The following is an 18,353-nucleotide window of genomic DNA, read 5'->3' as shown; positions in this document are numbered from 1 at the left end:
AGATTTGAAATACAAAGAAACAAAAAATACCCAACCGAAAAAGAAAAAAGAAAAGAGATTCCAAAAATATGAAGATAGTGTAAGGAACCTCTGGGACAACTTCAAGCGTACCAACATCAGAATTATAGGGGTACCAGAAGGAGAGAGAGGGCAAGATATTGAAAACCTTTTGAAGAAATAATGACAGAAAACTTCCCCCACCTGGTGAAAGAAATGGACTTACAAGTCCAGGAAGCGCAGAGAACCCCAAACAAAAGGAATCCAAGGAGGACCACACCAAGACACATCATAATTAAAATGCCAAGAGCAAAAGATAAAGAGAGAATCTTAAAAGCAGCAAGAGAAAGACAGTCAGTTACCTACAAGGGAGTACCCATACGACTGTCAGCTGATTTCTCAACAGAAACCATGCAGGCCAGAAGAGACTGGCAAGAAATATTCAAAGTGATGAATAGCAAGAACCTGCAACCAAGATTACTTTATCCAGCAAAGCTATCATTCAGAATAGAAGGTCAGATAAAGAGCTTCACGGATAAGAAAAAGCTAAAGGAGTTCATCACCACCAAACCAGCATTATATGAAATGCTGAAAGGTATTCTTTAAGAAGAGGAAGAAGAAAAAGGAACTCTTACCATTTGCCACAGCAGGGATGGAACTTGAGAGCGGATAAATACCACAGGATCTCACTCATTTGTGGAATATAATGAACAACATAAGCTGATGAACAAGGACTGATCCAGAGACGGAGAGGCATTGATTGGACTGTCGGGACTTGGAGGGAAGGTAGGGGAGGGTGGGGGTAAGGGGGAAAGATCAACCAAAGGACTTATATGCAAGCATATAGGCCTAATCAATGGACATGGACAACGGGGGGGTGAGGGCATGAGCGGGGGTGGGGGGGGGTGGGGGGTAGAGGGCAACGTGGGGACAAGGACACATATGTAATATCTTAATCAATAAAAAAAAAAAAGAAAAAAAAAATATATATATATATATTTTATTGATTTTTTACAGAGAAGAAAGGAGAGGGATAGAAACATTGATGAGAGAGAAACATCAATCAGCTGCCTCCTGCATGCCCCCCACTGGGGATGTGCCTGCAACCAAGGTACATGCCCTTGACTGGAATCGAACCTGGGACCCTTGAGTCCTCAGGCCGACGCTCTATCCACTGAGCCAAACCAGTCAGGGCAGTATTTGTCTTTCTCTGACTTATCTCACTTAGCATAATATCCTCAAGGCCCAAGCATGAGTTGCAAATGTCAGGATATCCTGCTTTCTCATGGCTGAATAATATCCCATTATGTATACATAGGTATATAATCCTATATAATAAAAGTGTAATATGTAAATCGACTGAATGGCCCAACAGCAGGACGACAATCCAGACGACCATCTGAAACCACACTATAATGCCCACTGACTGGTGCCAGGCCAGCCAAGGTGGGTGCGATGCAAGTGGTTGGGGGCCCGGTCGTCACCCCATGATTACCCCACAGAGGGAGGCCCAGGCCACCAGCCAACAGGGTGATCAATCCGGGGGGGGGGGGAGGTGCTCCACGATTGCCCCAAAGAGGGAGGTCCAGGCCACTGACCAGCAGGCTGCAGCATGTGGGCAGTGCTGGGTCCCGGGTCCCGGGTCCCGGCAGCCATGGGAAGGAAGGCCTACTCTTGCACAAATTTCATACATTGGACCTCTAGCGTACATATAACATATACACATAACACACCTTTGTCCGTCACTCCATCAATGAACACATAGCTTGTTTCCTTTTCTTGTCTATTGTAAATAGTTCTGTAATGAACACGGTTATGCAGATATCTTCTTGAGATATTTTGTTTTCTTCAGATAAATACCGTAAGTGGAATTGCTGGGCTGTATGGTAGATCTCTTTTTTAATTTTTAAGGAATCTGTACTGTTTCCCAGAGTTGCTGCATAAATTTTACAATCCTATTTTTTTGTTTCCACTGGTGGCCTGGTGCACGACATTCGTGCATGGGAAGGGGGGTGTCCCTCAGCCCGGCCTGCACCCTCTCCAATCTGGGACCCCCCGGGGGATGTCCGGCTGCCGGTTTAGGCCCAATCCCGCGGCCTAAACTGCTTCCCTGCCAGCCTGATCGTCCCCAACTGTCCTCCCCTATCTGTGGAAAACCCAGAAATGCAGTTGTCGTTTTGTCTGCAAAAATGCCTGAGACCTTTGGTGGGTAATGAGGAAAGGGGCAGAGTTCCGTAAATTTAGTGCAGTTGTTGGTGGGTCCTGGTGATTTGTGGAGTCAGGTCAGTGTCTGGGTATCTGGGTGCACAGTGGGGGGGGAGGGCCTGTCCAAGTCCACCTTGGGTGATGCGAGTGGCATTGCAGGGGAGCCCTAAGGTGTCCACAGTAGGGTGTATTATGAGATTAGGGTGCCTGTGGCCTCCGTCAGGACCTGCTCTTGTGGTTAAAAACCTCCAGATATAAATGTCTTAGTCCTGAGGGCACATTTTGCCATTTTTTTTGCTGCTAACTCTCTGTGGAGCCGCGCAATTTCAAACTGCAGAGTGGTGTTAGTTGGTGAATGCTCTGTGTGGCTTGGGTTTGTTTGGGGGTTAAATGATGGATGAACTTTTGGGGGGTCAGTGTACTGGGGTAATGGGAGGAAGCATCTGGGGTTCCATGCACATATGGGCTGATCCTTTGGAGCCCCTGATACCTGGGCCTTCCTGTGTGTGATGCCATTATAATTAGTTATTAATAACTAGGGGCCCAGTGCACGGATTCATGCAGCTTGAATGGAACTGTGGGCCTCAAGGCTGAGGCTGCAGTGGGCACAGGGGCGGGTCTCAGGGGTGGGTCTCGGGCCATTCTTCATGCCCCCTGCCCCTCCTGCCATGGCAATCCCCTGTCTGAAGGCAATCCCGCTCTCGCCACTGCTCCCACATGCTGACCGGCTGACGGCACAGCAGTGATTGGGGCCAGTGCCAACAACAGGTGCGAGAGGTGGCTGCTGCCCTATCGATTGCCCCTCAGGAGCAGGGGGAGGTGGAGAAGCCCGCACCAATCACTGCACTCACCAGCAGTCAGCCTGGATTCTAGCTGAGCAGCCCGCCCCCTGTGGGAGCGCACGGACCACCAGAGGGCAGCTCCTGAGTTGAGCATCTGCCTCCTGGTGGTCAGTGCGTGTCATAGCCACTGGTCGTTCAGTCGATTTGCATATTAGCCTTTTATTATATAGGATACCTGACTAGTATTCCTCAAAATGATTGAGGACATCAGTGAGTAAAAGATTGAGAAATGGTCACAGAATAGAGATAATTAAGGAAACATGGTGTTTCAATGCAATATTGTGTTTTGGGTTGAATCCTGGGTCAGAAAAAGGATGGTAGTGGAAAAACTTGTGAAATACGAGTAGCGTCTGTAATTTGGCTGTGTATTAAACCAATGTTAATTTCTCAATTTGACAGCGGTACCATGGTTATCCAAAATGTTTACATGAGGGGAAGTCAAATGAAGTGATCTCTTTGTAGTAGTACTTTGTGATTTTTGTGTAAATATAAATTTTCCCAAAATAAAGTTATTAAAGTTTAATTCATGTTTATTATATTACAGTAAAACTGGGGAAAACAGATAGGATATACTTTTACTATAATTTTTCACACACATATTTCCATATTACAAAATGTTTATGTATATCTACATGTAATTAATATAAAAGTGGCTATAATAAAGTCATGGGTGAACTAGTGGGATGGTAACTAGAGTCACATAAATGTAAACTATCATGGTGACTCTCTGAAGCATGCTATGCCTTCTCCCCGCCCCCCCTCCCCCACACACACACTTTCTTCTCTCAAGGCATAGCTCTCTCTCTGGTCTCCTAAACTCCATGGGCCCTCCTATGCTTCTGTAATTTGTTTTTGTTTTTTTAAAAAATATATTTTATTGATTTTTCACAGAGAGGAAAGGAGAGGGATAGAGAGTTAGAAACATCGATGAGAGAGAAACATCGACCAGCTGCCTCCTGCACACTCCCCACTGGGGATGTGCCCGCAACCAAGGTACATGCCCTTGACTGGAATCGAATCTGGGACCCTTGAGTCCGCAGGCCGATGCTCTATCCACTGAGCCAAACCGGTTAGGGCTGCTTCTGTAATTTGTTTCCTGAAGCCTATTTCTTCCACAGCTCACTACTTCTACCTCTATGTCTCTAAATAAACGTTTTCTTATTTAAAAAAAAACATGGAATATACATGAAAAACATAAAATTCAATTACAGTTCAGTTTATTACTATATATATATATATATATATATATATATTTCAGAGAAGAAGGGAGAGGGAGAGAGAGAGAGAAACATCAATGATGAGAGAGAACCTTTGATTGGCTGCTTCCATTCATTGGCTGCCTCCTGCACACCCCCACTAGTGACTGAGCCCACAACCCAGGCATGTGCCCTTGACCGGAACTGAACCCGGGACCCTTCAGTCCGCAGGCCGACACTCTATCCACTGAGCCAAATCAGCCAGGGCAAATTATGTTCAGTTTATATTATGATCCTCTTATTATTCAATTTTTTTTCTAAAATAAATTAATTGCCCTGGCTGGTGTGGCACAGTGGTTGAGTGTTGACCAATGAACCAAGATTCACCATTTTGAGATATATATAATATTTGTGTAGTAATTGTAGAATTTATTAACATTTAGGAAGGTCAGAGCTGTGCCATCATCACCACAATTGAGTTGTTAGAAAATGTCATGACCTCATACATGAACTAACTGGATGGTTGTTTGTTATTATTGAGTTCGGCAAATTCTTCATATATTTTGAATGCAAGTTCCTTCACCGGATGTATGATGTGGAAATTTTTTTCTCCCAATCTCTGGCTCCATTCTTCACTTTCTTAAATGTTGTGCTTAGAAATACAAACGTTTTACATTTTAATCTAGTTTTACTTTTATTTCCTGGCTCATCTTTTCCTGTCTTCTCTCAGAATTCTTTTGCTAACGCGGGTTCAGGAAGATTGCCTCTCGTCTGCTTTTCTAAGTTTCATAGTTTCAGCTGTTCGGCTGGATCTATGATCTATTTTGGGTTCATTTTAGTTTACGGTTGGAGTTAGGGTCACAATTTTCTTTTTCTGGAAATAGATACACAATTATCCCAGCACCTTTTGTTAAAAAGACGTCTCCCTCTGGCTTATCTTGGGACCTTGGCCAAAAAAACAACAGACATTATTTCTGGATTCTCAGACCTGGTTGTGCCTTTCCCATGGGCTCCAGACCTTTGCTGGCCTCACTGTTGGAGGCCTGTCTCTGAGGCCCCCCCCCCCCCCCCATCCCAGTGACAACTTCAGCTGCTCCCAGCAGCTTTTGCCCTGGGCGGTGACGGCCTGCCTCACACTGTGCCAGTTTCTCGAAATTCTTCTTCTGTTCTTAAAAACCACATCCTGCAAGAAAATTTCCCCCAGAAGCTTCCTGTTGGTGTCTATTTACTAGACGTATGACCTTTTTCCCTTTGCAGAATGTTATTCTCTGCTGCTATAGCAACACCTGAGCTCAAGAAACTTGTTTTTTGTTTGTTTTTTAATGTTGTAGGGGGTGGCCGGGGAGAGGTCAATGGGGGACTCATGGAATACTTTAAACAATAAAGAATTTAAATTTAAAAAAAAACGTAGAAACTGTAAAATAAAAGCTGCATTCATGCCCTGACTGGTGTGGCTCCACGGGTTGGAGCACCATCCAGTGCGCAGGACAGGTCATGGGTTCGATTCCCGGTGAGCGCACCTGAGCAGGTGGGTTTCAGGTTTGACCCCCTGCGCAGAGGTACAGGGTCCGTGCAATCTCTCTCATCGGTGTTTCTCTCCCTCCCTCCCCCTCCCCTGCTCTCCCCGCTTCTCTCCCTCTCCCCCTCCCTCCTTCCCTCTCTGGGAAAAAAAAAAAAAAAGCCGCTGTCCTAAGCCTCCTTTGCCCAGACCGCCCAACGCAATTTAACTCGCTTCCTATTTGCCTCCCCAAGCTTGAGTCTGTGAAAAAAAAAACACTTTCCACAACAGTCGAAGTGCCAGGAAACGAGATTAAATTCGTGAGCTGCTCACCTGCCCGCCATCCTGGCTCCAGGCTCCTGGTTCCGCGGTCGCGGCTTTGCCTTCTGTACGGCAGTCAGGCCTCCCAACATGGCGGCCCCCATGCGGCGGCGGCGCGGCCACAGGGCGCCGCCATATTGCCGGGAGGGGAACGCGGAAATCGCTCGCGGTTCTGTCAAGGCCTCAGGTCCCCGCCCGCCGCCGCCGGATGACGCAATATCTGAGCGCCGCCTGCAGCCCCCGAGTCCGTTCTCGGAAGTGTCACATCTGGGCGCTCCCGTGCGGCTGCAGACAGCAGGTCAGTGAGCTCCTGTCCTTTGTGTGAGGGCCGATCGAATAATTGCATGGATGCCCCCCCCCGGGGGCCGACCTTCAGGCCGCTGAGACCACATCACCTCTCCCCTGCGACCCGCCCAGGGTCCTTTGAAAACCTCCGACGCCCCGTCTTTGGCGCCATTTTTGGGCTCAGCCCATCTGGTTATGCAGGTGACGTCATAACCTCCTAATCCCTTACCCCTTTGGCCTCGGCTGGTCCTCCTCCTGGAATCTAACACTTTGAAGTGTTTGACTGTAAAAATCTACTTAGTTAATTTGGGGGAATGTTTTCTCTCTCTCTTTTTAAATATATATATTTAAAATATATTTTATTGATTTTTTACGGAGGGGAAGGGAGAGGGACAGAGAGTTAGAAACATCGATGAGAGAGAAACATCCATCAGCTGCCTCTTGCACATCCCACTACTGGGGATGTGCCCGCAACCAAGGTACATGCCCTTGACCAGAATCGAACCCGGGACCCTTCAGTCCGCAGGCCAACAGCTCTATCCACTGAGCCAAACCAGTTAGGGCTTAAAATATATTTGATTTCAGAGAGGAAGGGAGAGATGGAAACATCAGTGATGAGAGGGAATCATGGATCGGCTGCCTCCTGCACGCCCCCCACTGGGGACCGAGCCTGCAACCCGGGCATGGGCCCTTGGCCGGAATCGAACCCGGGACCCTTCAATCCGCAGGCCCACGCTCTATCCACTGAACCAAACCAGCTGGGGCCTCTCTCTTTTTTAACGCTCACCCAAGGAGCGAGGAAATACTTTCCATTGATTTTTAGAGAGAGTGGAAGGGAAGGGGAACAAGGAAGAGAGTGGGGGGTGGGGGGGAGGAGAAATATCACTGTAGGAGGGACCCCGGACCAGGGATAGGGTCGAGCCTGCAACCTGGGTACCTGCCCTGGAGTGGAAATCGAACCCAGGACCCTCCAGGCGCTGGCCAGCCACTGAGCGACACCGGCCAGGGCCATTTTCTCATTAAAATAAGTTAACTCTTTGAATCCCTTTCTCCATGTGGATGAACCAGCGTCTGAATATAACATTCCTTTTCTGTCCTCCTTTCTCATGTTTATCATTTATTCTTGTCTCCAACCATTGGCTCAGCTGTCAAGTACAAAATTAGGAAATTGGGGTTGTCGTGGGAAATCTGTGCCCTGTTCCTTACCCAGAAAATTCACCTGCTACGGTGTCGGGAGTTAACAGTTTCGGTGGGATCATAAAATTACGATTCACCCACGATTTCAAATTTGATGAAATAAATGTATTTACAGTAGTCTTTAAAACTAAAAAAGCTTCTTTAATGAGGTTTATGTCTCCTGTTGAATTTTTAAATAGTCTGCGTACACGCGTTTTCTCTTCATCCGTCTCACTACAAATGCTTATATTTTATTGGTTCTTTTGGAGGACAAGCTTTTGGTATTGTTGAGCTCTTCCATTGAACTTAAAATCTACAACTTAATCGGTATGAAAGCAGTATTGACAGGCATGTTCATATGTCCTGCTCACAGATGTAAGAAACAGCACTCTAGCCAGCACCGGTTTGGCTCAGTGGATAGAGCGTCGACCTGCAGACTGAAGGGTCCCGGGTTCGATTCCGGTCAAGGGCATGTACCTTGGTTGTGGGCACATCCCCAGCAGGGGGTGTGCAGGAGGCAGCTGATGGATGTTTCTCTCTCATCGATGTTTCTGGCTCTCTGTTCCTCTTCCCGACACCATTTGAAGGGACACCAGTGATCCTGTGGCCTTGTGTGAGGTGAGTGCTCAGAGCAGCGTAGCATCGGGGCCCAGAGGAAGTGCACCACCCGTGGGATTCTCTCCTGCGTCCACAGGCCTGACTCCCCAGGAGCAATAGAACCATGTGAAGCAGGAGGAGGCTGTGGGGTTGGTATCAGCATTTCTGTGACACCCCTGACTGCAGACGGATTTCTCTACAGAAACACAGAGCAGACCCCGAACACACCAAGGCAGGGCCTCGCCCTTGCAGCTCTTTTCAGAGAACAGAAGGAAATGCTCCAGGCTCAGGTGATTGCATTTGTTTTATCCTTTCCCTTTTTTTAAAAATAAATATATATCACCCTAACTGATTTGGCTCAATGGATAGAGCATCGGCCTGCGGACTGAAGGGTCCCAGGTTCGATTCCAGTTGAGGGCATGTACCTTGGTTGCAGGCACATCCCCAGTGGGGGATGTGCAGGAGGCAGCTGATGGATGTTTCTCTCTCATAGATGTTTCTAACTCTCTATCCCTCTTCCTTCCTCTCTGTAAAAATCAATAAAACATACATTTAAAAAATATATATATATGTGTATATATATGTATATATATGTATATATAGATAGATATAGATAGATAGATAGATAGATAGATAGATAGATATTTTATTGATTTCAGAGAGAAAGGGAGAGGCAGAGAGTGAGAGAAAAAAATAAATGATGAGAGAGAATCATTGATCGACTGTCTTCCTGCACACCCCCTTCTGTGGATCGAGCTCACAACCCGGGCATGTGCCCTTGACGGGAATTGAACCTGGGACCCTTCAGTCCGCAGGCGGACACGCTATCGACTGAGCCAAACCAACCAGGGCTATCCTTCCCTTTCATTAAAAAATCTGTAGAGGCCTATAAAAACCACCTATGTTAATCTGAAAAATATACATATGTATATATCTTTTGTCTCTCAAATATGTGAATGTGGCCCTGGCCGGTGTGGCTCAGTTGGTTGGGCAGCGTTCTGTGCACAGATACCTTGGGGATTTTATTCACAGTCGGGGCACATCCCAGGATTCAGGCTGGATCCCCAGAAGGGGGGGTGCAGGAGGCAGTGGATCTATGTATAGCTCTCACATCAATGTTTCTCTCTCTCTCCTCCCTTTCTGTCTAAAAATCAATAAAAATATTTTTTTAAAAATATGTGAATGTGGTGTTTCTATGTTCACAAGAATATTTTATGTCACATTATAGAAACTTATAACTGGTTGAATGCATGAATGTCTGAATGCACAATTACAAAATACAGGATGGGGCAACGTTAGGTTTACAGTTGTGCTTGCAGAAAACACAGTATATCCCTGTATCATTATTTATTAATACGTTATTTTTCATGTGAACAACTGTAAACCTAACCCCACCCTGAATTTTAGTAGGCATGTGATTGTCCAACTGTACATAAAATAAAACCCCACTTGCTGAATAGATGCAGCTTATAGAGTGAAAATGAGCAGAAAAATTAACATTTCATCCGTATCATCTATAGCAGGGGTGGGGAACCTTTTTCTGCCATCAGCCTTTTGGATATTTATGACATCATTCCTGGGCCATACAAAATTGATTTCAGAGAGGGAGGGAGAGAGAGAGAGAAACATCAATGATGAGAGAGAATCATGGATGAGCTGCCTCCCGCACGCTCCTCCCTGGAGACTGAACCCTTAACCAGTTTATGTGCCCCGACTGGGAATTGAATCCTGACCTCTTGGTTCATAGGTCGAGGTTCAGTCCCTGAGCCACGCTGCCTGGTCCCCACCCCTGCTTTAGATTTTAAAGGACACCACGCCGTTACACAGCATGGAGTTGTTACCGGAACCCCTGACATTTCACGATGTGGCCGTGGACTTCACCTGGGAGGAGTGGCAGCTCCTGGGCCCCGAGCAGAAGGACCTGTACAGGGACGTGATGATGGAGACCTACAGCCACCTGGTGTCACTGGGTGAGGACAGCTCCCCTGTGTCACTTGGTGGGTGCCCTGTCAGTGGCTTTTCCTTTCTCAGCTGTGTAACTGCTCAGAATAACTCCAGTTCTCTGGCATGGTGGGGTCGCAGATCCTTCTTTTACACCAGACAGGAGGGTATAATGTCTCCTCCTGAGAGAAAAATATTTGTGTTACAGATGGGGAACCTGTAATGTTACATTCTCCCTTCTTTTTTCTCTTTTTGGTTATTCCTCAATGCAAGGATTTTTTATTCATTTATTTTATTTTATTTTTAGAGTGAGAGGGAAGGAGAGGAACAGAGAGGTAGAAACATCAATGAGAAAGAAACATCAATTGGCTGCTTCCTGCACATCCCCTACTGGGAATCGAGCCCTCAACCTGGGCATGTGCCCTGACTGGGAATCAAACCGTGACCTCCTGGTTCATAGGTCAACGATCAACCACTGAGCCACATCAGCCTGGTGCGAGGATATTTTTTAGAGAGAGAGGAAAGCGGGGGGGGGGGGGGGGGGTGGCGGGGGGAGACATCAGTGTGAGACAGACACATTGATTGCTTGCCTCTCTCACGCGCCTAAGGGACTAGGATGGAGCCTATAACCCAGGTATGTGCCCTTGACCTGAATCGAACTCGAGTCCCTACAGCCTGCAGGTTGACATTCTATCCACGGAGCTAAACAGCCAGGGCTCATTCTCTCTTCTTGACAGGTCCCTGCCCAATTAATATGGGAAACCTGTCCATTCCCTGAAATGGACCATTCTCCCTTCTTGACAGAGCCCAGCCTGAGAAATGTCTAAGTCTCTGTCCTTGGTCACAAGCAGGGTGTCAAGCCAGCAAACCAGACGCGCTCTCCAAGCTGGAACGAGGGGAAGAGCCGTGGACAGTACAGCGTGGACGCCACTGTCCAGTCTCTCCAGGTGAGGGGGCGAGAACCAGCAAGGCGGGCGTCCGGGAAGTCACATTCTGGTCAGAGCTGTGACGGTGAGTGAGGAAACTCAAACCTCCCCTCCACATATGAGAACCCTTTTTCTTTTCTTAAATATATTTTATTGATTTTTTACAGAGAGGAAGGGAAAGGTATAGAGAATTAGAAACATCGATGAGAGAGAAACATTGATCAGCTGCCTCCTGCACATCCCCCACTGGGGATGTGCCCACAACCAAGGTACATGCCCCCGACCAGAATCGAACCTGGGACCCTTGAGTTCGCAGGCCAACGCTCTATCCACTGAGCCAAACCGGTCAGGGCAAGAACCCATTTTCTTTATAGAATTTTAGAGGAAAACATACGCCTTTTGTCGCTCTTGAGTTCTGACCCCTGTTTATTTTATCTTCCCCTTGTTTTTATTTTTTTTGAAAGTTTTTTTTTTAAATAATTAAATTTTTATTGTTCAGATTATTATAGTTGTTTCTCTTTTTTCCCCCCATAGCTCCCCTCCACCCTGTTCCCACCCTGCCCTCTGCCCTCACCCCGCCCCCCCCCACTGTCCTCATCCATAGGTGCACGGTTTTGGGGGTTTTTTTGAATTTTTGTGAGTTTATTTGAGCCAAACTGTCAACATATGCCGGGAGGTGCACGATTTTTGTCCAGTCTCTTCCCACACCCCCCACACCCCCCACACCCATTTCCCCCCAAGAATAGTTAGTCTACTCCCTTTCTATGCCCCTGATTCTATTATAATCACCAGTTTATTCTGTTCATCAGTTTATTCACTTGAGTTTTAGATTCACTTGTTGATAGATGTGTATTTGTTGTTCATAATTTGTATCTTTACCTTTATCTTACTCTTCCTGCTTCTCCCATTGAACCAATCAATGAACCTTATCTTCTCTTTAAGTATACAAGGTGGGCAAAAGTAGGTGTACAATGGTGACTAAGTGAAAACAGCTTATTCTATTATTATTTATAGAATACTGTTTAATTTCACATATGAACAACTGTAAACCCACTTTTGCTCAACCCTGTAAATCAGCGGTTCTCAACCTGTTGGTCGAGACCCCTTTGGGGGTCGAACGACCCTTTCACAGGGGTCGTCTAAGACCATCCTGCACATCAGATATTTACATTACAATTCATAACAGTAGCAACGTTACAGTTATGAAGTAGCAACGAAAATAATTTTATGGTTCGGTCACAACATGAGGAACTGTATTTAAAGGGCCAGAAGGTTGAGAACCACTGCTAAGTCCTGATTTTGTCCACGTCTCCCATCTCCATTGTTCCTTTCACCATGTCACACAGACTGTGTTTGCCTTTGTGACTTTTCTTCATGTGTCTATTCCTAGAATTATTAAACCTGGGTTTCCTACAAATTTAACTCAATTCGGACACTATCTACCTAGAAATAGTGTCAGACCCTAAAGGTTACAAATTCAGTGCCATAAGACAAGTCCCACTTCAGATGTCAGTGGTAAGTCCATTCTGTCATCTGTGCTTCTAACCAACTGGCTATAAATTGGAGGTTGTCATGAGTCCCAACCTTGGATTCAATTACTCTGTTAGAGCAGCTCACAGAACTCTGAGAAACACTTATGTTTAGTGTTTTTTTTGTTTTGTTGTTTTTTTAATAAAAGAAACAGATGAATAGGTACATGGGACAAGGTCTGAAGAATTCCAGAATACAGGAGCTTGTGCCTTTATTGATTTAATTTGAGCCACCCAGTAGGTACAAGGATGTATTCACTAGCCCAGAAACTGATCAGATATAAAGGGTGTCCCAAAATTCACGCAAGATTTGAATTTTACACCATTTGTGCTGTAAAGTGTTGCCAACAGAAAAAAAAGATAGCATGACAGCTGACAGTTCAGGGTTATTAAAAATGGAGCGCTACGCCGTAACCGGTTTGGCTCAGTGGATAGAGCGTCGGCCTGCGGACTGAAAGGTCCCAGGTTCGATTCCGGTCAAGGGCATGTACCTTGGTTGCGGGCACATCCCCAGTGGGAGACATGCAGGGGGCGTCTGATCGATGTTTCTCTCTCATCGATGTTTCTAACTCTCTATCCCTCTCCCTTCCTCTCTGTAAAAAAATCAATAAAATATATATTTTTTAAAAAATGGAGCGCTACAAGAAAGAACAATGTGTTTTCATTGTTGAGCAATATTTTAAAAATAATGAAAGTTTGGCAGCTACAGTTCGCAATTTTCATGCGAAATATGGTCGGAATAGTGATTTAACTTCATCAACTGTGAAGAGATTAATTAAAAAATTTAGGGAGACTGGATCAATTAGTGATCGTAAACACTCTGGCCATCCTTCAACAAGTCGTTTAACACAAAGCATCGAAGCAGTTCGTGAGAGTGTTGCTGAGAGTCCAGGGACATCAGTTCGGCACCGTGGTCAAGAATTGGACATTTCGAGAAGCTCTCAGAGGTCACTTACCCGATATGCTATTCCATACATAACCCTATACTGTATACTTTATGAATCAATAAAAAATTTACACTTTTTAATTATAAACTGTGTTTTCTATTAAAATTACCTCTTGCGTGAATTTTGAGACACACTTTTAGTTAGGGTTTGCATAGAGCCATAGAGTTTTTCTTTTTTTTTTTTTCATAGAGTTTTTCTAGGCCTTTTCTCCTTTCCCAGAGGTTAGTTATTTTGGCTGAAAATCCGACCATTAAATCATTTGGTCTTTCTAGTGACTATCTTGAGAGTATGTAGGGACTCTGCTGTCTTCTCATTAACATAAATGCAGGTATTTGGGTTTTTTTGTTTTGTTTTTTTAAAAATATAGTTTTGTTTATTTCAGAGTAAATGAGAGAGGGAGATAGAAACATGAATGATGTAAGAGAATCATTGATCAACTGTCTCCTACAACCCAACACGGAATCAAACCCGAAACCCAGGCATGTGCCCTGATTGGGAATCAAACTGTGACCTTTTGGTTCATAGATTGACACTCAACCACTGAGACAAATCGGCCAGGCTCAGCTGTTTTTAATGTAGAACAAAAGATACTTCTGTCACTCAGGAAATTGCAGGAGTTTCACAACCTCAATGTCAAGAACTATTCATGAAGGCCTAACCAGTATGGCTCAGTGGATAGAGCGTCGGCCTGCAGACTGAAAGGTCCCACGTTCGATTCCGGTCAAGGGCATGTACCTGGGTTGCGGGCACATCCCCAGTAGGAGTTGTGCAAGAGGCAGCTGATCGATGTTTCTCTCTCATCGATGTTTCTAACTCTCTATCCCTCTCCCTTCCTCTCTGTAAAAAATCAATAAAATATATTTAAAAAAACTGCATGAAGACGAAATATATTTTTTATTTTACATCATATAGGATTGTCACTAAATAGTTACTTCACATGACGGCTTTTTTTTTTTATTAACTCTTTATTGTTCAGATTATTACATTTGTTCTTCTTTTTCCCTCCATGTTCCCACCCCACCCTCCGCCCTCACTCCCCATCCACTGTCCTCATCCATAGGTGTACAATCTTTGTCCAGTCTCTTCCCGCATCCCCCTCACCCCTTTCCCCCCCAAGAATAGTCAGTCCATTCACATGACGGCTTTTTACAAAACAGTTTTATTTCAAACAAGGATTGTGAGGGATTCCAGAATGATTCCCTGTTCTCTTCTGTCCTAGAACTCAGGAAGACGGATGATCTTCTGCAGCATCACTTGCAAATCCAAAGCCTTCAGAAGAGGGTGGACCGAGGCTGTGAACACAGTATGTTAGCAGATGTTGTTAATCAGAGTGAAGATCATTCTCTATTCAAGCAAAATTGTGATATGTTTGAGAAAAGTAAAAAACCTTTAAAATCAAATTTAAATTTTGAAAACCAAAACAGAAGTTGTAACTTAAAGAATTCTGTGGAGTCGAAGGGAGATGGAATATCCATTCTTCATGCTAACCATGAACAATTTAATTCTGAGATCATGTTGCCTGTCAGTACCAAACCCATTAATAATCAATCCCAGGCCATTCAGCAACAGAAATCTCACAATGTAGAGAAAGCCCATGTATGTGTTGGATGCGGAGAAGCCTTCATGAAGATGTCTCAGCTCACTGATCATCAGAGAGTTCATTTTAGTGAGAAACCCTATGGGTGCAGTCTGTGTGGGAAAGCCTTTAGCAGAAAATCCAGGCTCACTAAACATCAGAAAATACACACGGGACTCAAACAGAATGAATGCACTGAATGCGACAAAACCTTCCTCAAGACATCCCAGTTCAATAAACATCAGAAAAGTCACATGAAAGAGAAACCTTCTACGTGTGGTGAATGTGGGAAAGCGTTCATCATAAAGTCTCTTCTCATTTATCATCAACGAACTCACACTGGAGAGAAGCCTTATACATGCAATGAATGTGGAAGGGGTTTTACCAAGAAGTGTCATCTTATTGAGCATCTCCGAACTCACACAGGAGAGAGACCTTATACATGCAGTGAATGTGGGAAAGGATTCTCAGTGAAGCACCACCTCATAGGACATCAGCGAACTCATACAGGAGAGAGACCTTATACATGCAGTGAATGTGGGAAGGGCTTTATCCACAAGAGTCATCTTATTGAGCACCACCGAACTCACACAGGAGAGAGACCTTATACATGCAGTGAATGTGGGAAAGGATTCTCAGTGAAGCACCACCTCATAGGACATCAGCGAACTCATACAGGAGAGAGACCTTATACATGCAGTGAATGTGGGAAAGGATTCTCAGTGAAGCACCACCTCATAGGACATCAGCGAACTCATACAGGAGAGAAACCTTTTTTATGCAGTGAATGTGGGAAACGATTCTCATGGAAGCGGTGCCTTATTGGACATCAGCAAATTCATACTGGAGAGAAACCCTATGTATGTGTTGTGTGTGAAAAAGGCTTCCCCTGGAGGGGTTCTCTCATTATACATCAGCGGAGTCATACTTCAGACAAACCATATATGTGCAACGAATGTGGAAAGGGCTTCACCGTGCAGAGTCGTCTGATTATACATCAGTGAATGCACACAGGAGAAAAGCCTTTTTTATGCAGTGAATGTGGGAAAGGCTTCTCATTGAATCAGGGTCTTGTTGAACATCAGCGAACGCATACTGGAGAGAAACCCTATGTATGTGTTGTGTGTGAAAAAGGCTTCACCATGAAGCGTAATCTCACTGTACATCAGCGAAGACATACTTCAGATAAACCATATATGTGCAATGAATGTGGAGAGGGATTCACTGTGAAGAGTCGTCTGATTATACATCAGCGAATGCACACGGGAGAGAAACCCTATGTATACAGTGAATGTGGAAAAGGCTTCCCAGTAAAAATATACCTGACTGTACATCAATGGACTCATACAGGAGAGAAACCTTATGTATGTAGTGTATGCCGGAAAGGTTTCACAGCGAAGCAAAATCTCATTAGACATCTGCTGAAACATACAGGAGAGAAGCCCTGTGTATGTAATTTGTGTGGAAAAGGGTTCACCATGAAGACTGACCTCACATTACATCAGCAAACTCATACTTAAGAGAAACTGTATGTGCCATGAATATGAGGAAGGCTTCATTGTGAAGAGTATACTAGATGTACGTCAGCAAAACTCATGCTGCACAGAAGCCCTACACGCAAGAATTGTGATGAAGGCTTTAGGAAGAAGACATGCCTTGTACAACATCAGAGATTTCACTCAGGAAATACTTGCTTTGCATGTACTGAATGTGGAAAATTCTCATTCAGCAAAAATGATCTTATTACCCATCAGAGAAATAACATGGGTGAGAAACCCTATTGATGTAATGAATGTGGGAAAGCCTTCACTACAAACTCAAGACCATTATATTCATCAAAGAACACATACAGGAGGGAGGCCCTAAGAATGCAGCAATCGTGGAAAAGCTTCTGACCACTTGTCATTTTTAAACGAGATTTCATAGGTGTTTGCTTTGGGGAAAGCCTGTTTCGAACGTTAGGCTCTCAAGGTTATAGTATGCAATGAAGAATAACTTAATGCAAAAGGAGAGATGGGGGGGGGGGAGAATTAAGTTACTGTAAAGAATGTGGTATTGCCCAAACCGGTTTGGCTGAGTGGATAGAGCGTCGGCCTGTGGACTGAAAGGTCCCAGGTTTGATTCAGGTCAAGGGCATGTACCTGGGTTGCGGGCACATCCCCATTGGGAGATGTGCAGGAGGCAGCTGATCGATGTTTCTCTCTCATCGATGTTTCTAACTATCTCTCTCCCTTTCTCTCTGTAAAAAATCAATAAAATATATTTTTTAAAAAAGAAAAAGAGCCGAAACCGGTTTGGCTCAGTGGATAGAGCGTCGGCCTGCGGACTGAAAGGTCCCAGGTTCGATTCCGGTCAAGGGCATGTACCTGGGTTGCGGGCACATCCCCGGTGGGGGATGCGCAGGAGGCGGCTAGTCGATGTTTCTCTCTCATCGATGTTTCTGACTCTCTATCTCTCTCCCTTCCTCTCTGTAAAAAATCAATAAAATATATTTAAAAAAAAAAAAAAAGAAAGAAAAAGAATGTGGTACTGTCTTTCTTGGTCATTTACCTCATTTTATATCAAAAAATTACAAAACAGCCGAAACCAGTTTGGCTCAGTGGATAGAGCATCGGCTTGCGGACTGAAGGGTCCCGGGTTCGATTCCGGTCAAGGGCATGTACTTGGGTTGCGGGCACATCCCCGGTGGGAGGTGTGCAGGAGGCAGCTGATCGATGTTTCTCTCTCATCGATGTTTCTAACTCTCTGTCTCTCTCCCTTCCTCTCTGTAAAAAATCAATAAAATATATTTTAAAAAAATTACAAAACAACTCAAATACAATCAGCCTTGATTAAAATATTTTAGGACATTATATGTCGAAAAAATTTATCCTGATATAAAACCTATGAATGCGACAGTAGTAAATTCTTTAGTGGGAAGTAGACCCTATCACATGTGATCAGAGATCATGAATGAATGAATATTTCTAATTGTTTGAAAGCATCTGCCCCAAAAGTAAGACTTCAATAGGTGTCAGTCTACACTAGAGAAATACTTTTCTCTGGCAGGACTACGGCATGGTTTGCAGTAATTTATGTTGCCTTATCATTTGCCATCAATCCATGAACAACTCATGAACACGTTCCATTTGGTGGACTTGAGCAAAACTTCTGATAACTTAGTGAAGAAGAGAAGCCTTGAATGAAAAAGCATTCTGTCACAAGTCTGAACAGAAAATATACCTCACGCCGAAACCGGTTTGGCTCAGTGGATAGAGCGTCGGCCTGCGGACTGAAAGGTCCCAGGTTCGATTCCGGTCAAGGGCATGTACCTGGGT

General features: G+C 44.7%; 1 protein-coding gene across 1 annotated transcript; it reads left to right on the top strand.

Annotated features, from left to right (window-relative positions):
* The first annotated feature begins 8,322 nt into the window (after positions 1-8,322).
* LOC118649247 (zinc finger protein 615-like) lies at positions 8,323-17,057 on the top strand. The gene is given in 6 exon segments (XM_036296139.1): positions 8,323-8,407; positions 9,916-10,087; positions 10,910-11,005; positions 14,680-16,409; positions 16,659-16,856; positions 16,858-17,057. Coding segments are annotated over 6 exon segments (2,316 nt in total). The 5' UTR covers positions 8,323-8,392; the 3' UTR covers positions 16,963-17,057.
* Positions 17,058-18,353: the final 1,296 nt, after the last annotated feature.

This window comes from Myotis myotis, unplaced genomic scaffold (assembly GCF_014108235.1).
Source record: "Myotis myotis isolate mMyoMyo1 unplaced genomic scaffold, mMyoMyo1.p scaffold_m19_p_28, whole genome shotgun sequence".
Taxonomy (NCBI): domain Eukaryota; kingdom Metazoa; phylum Chordata; class Mammalia; order Chiroptera; family Vespertilionidae; genus Myotis; species Myotis myotis.
Note: the sequence above shows the minus strand (reverse complement) of the source record. Positions and strands in the feature narration are given on the sequence as shown.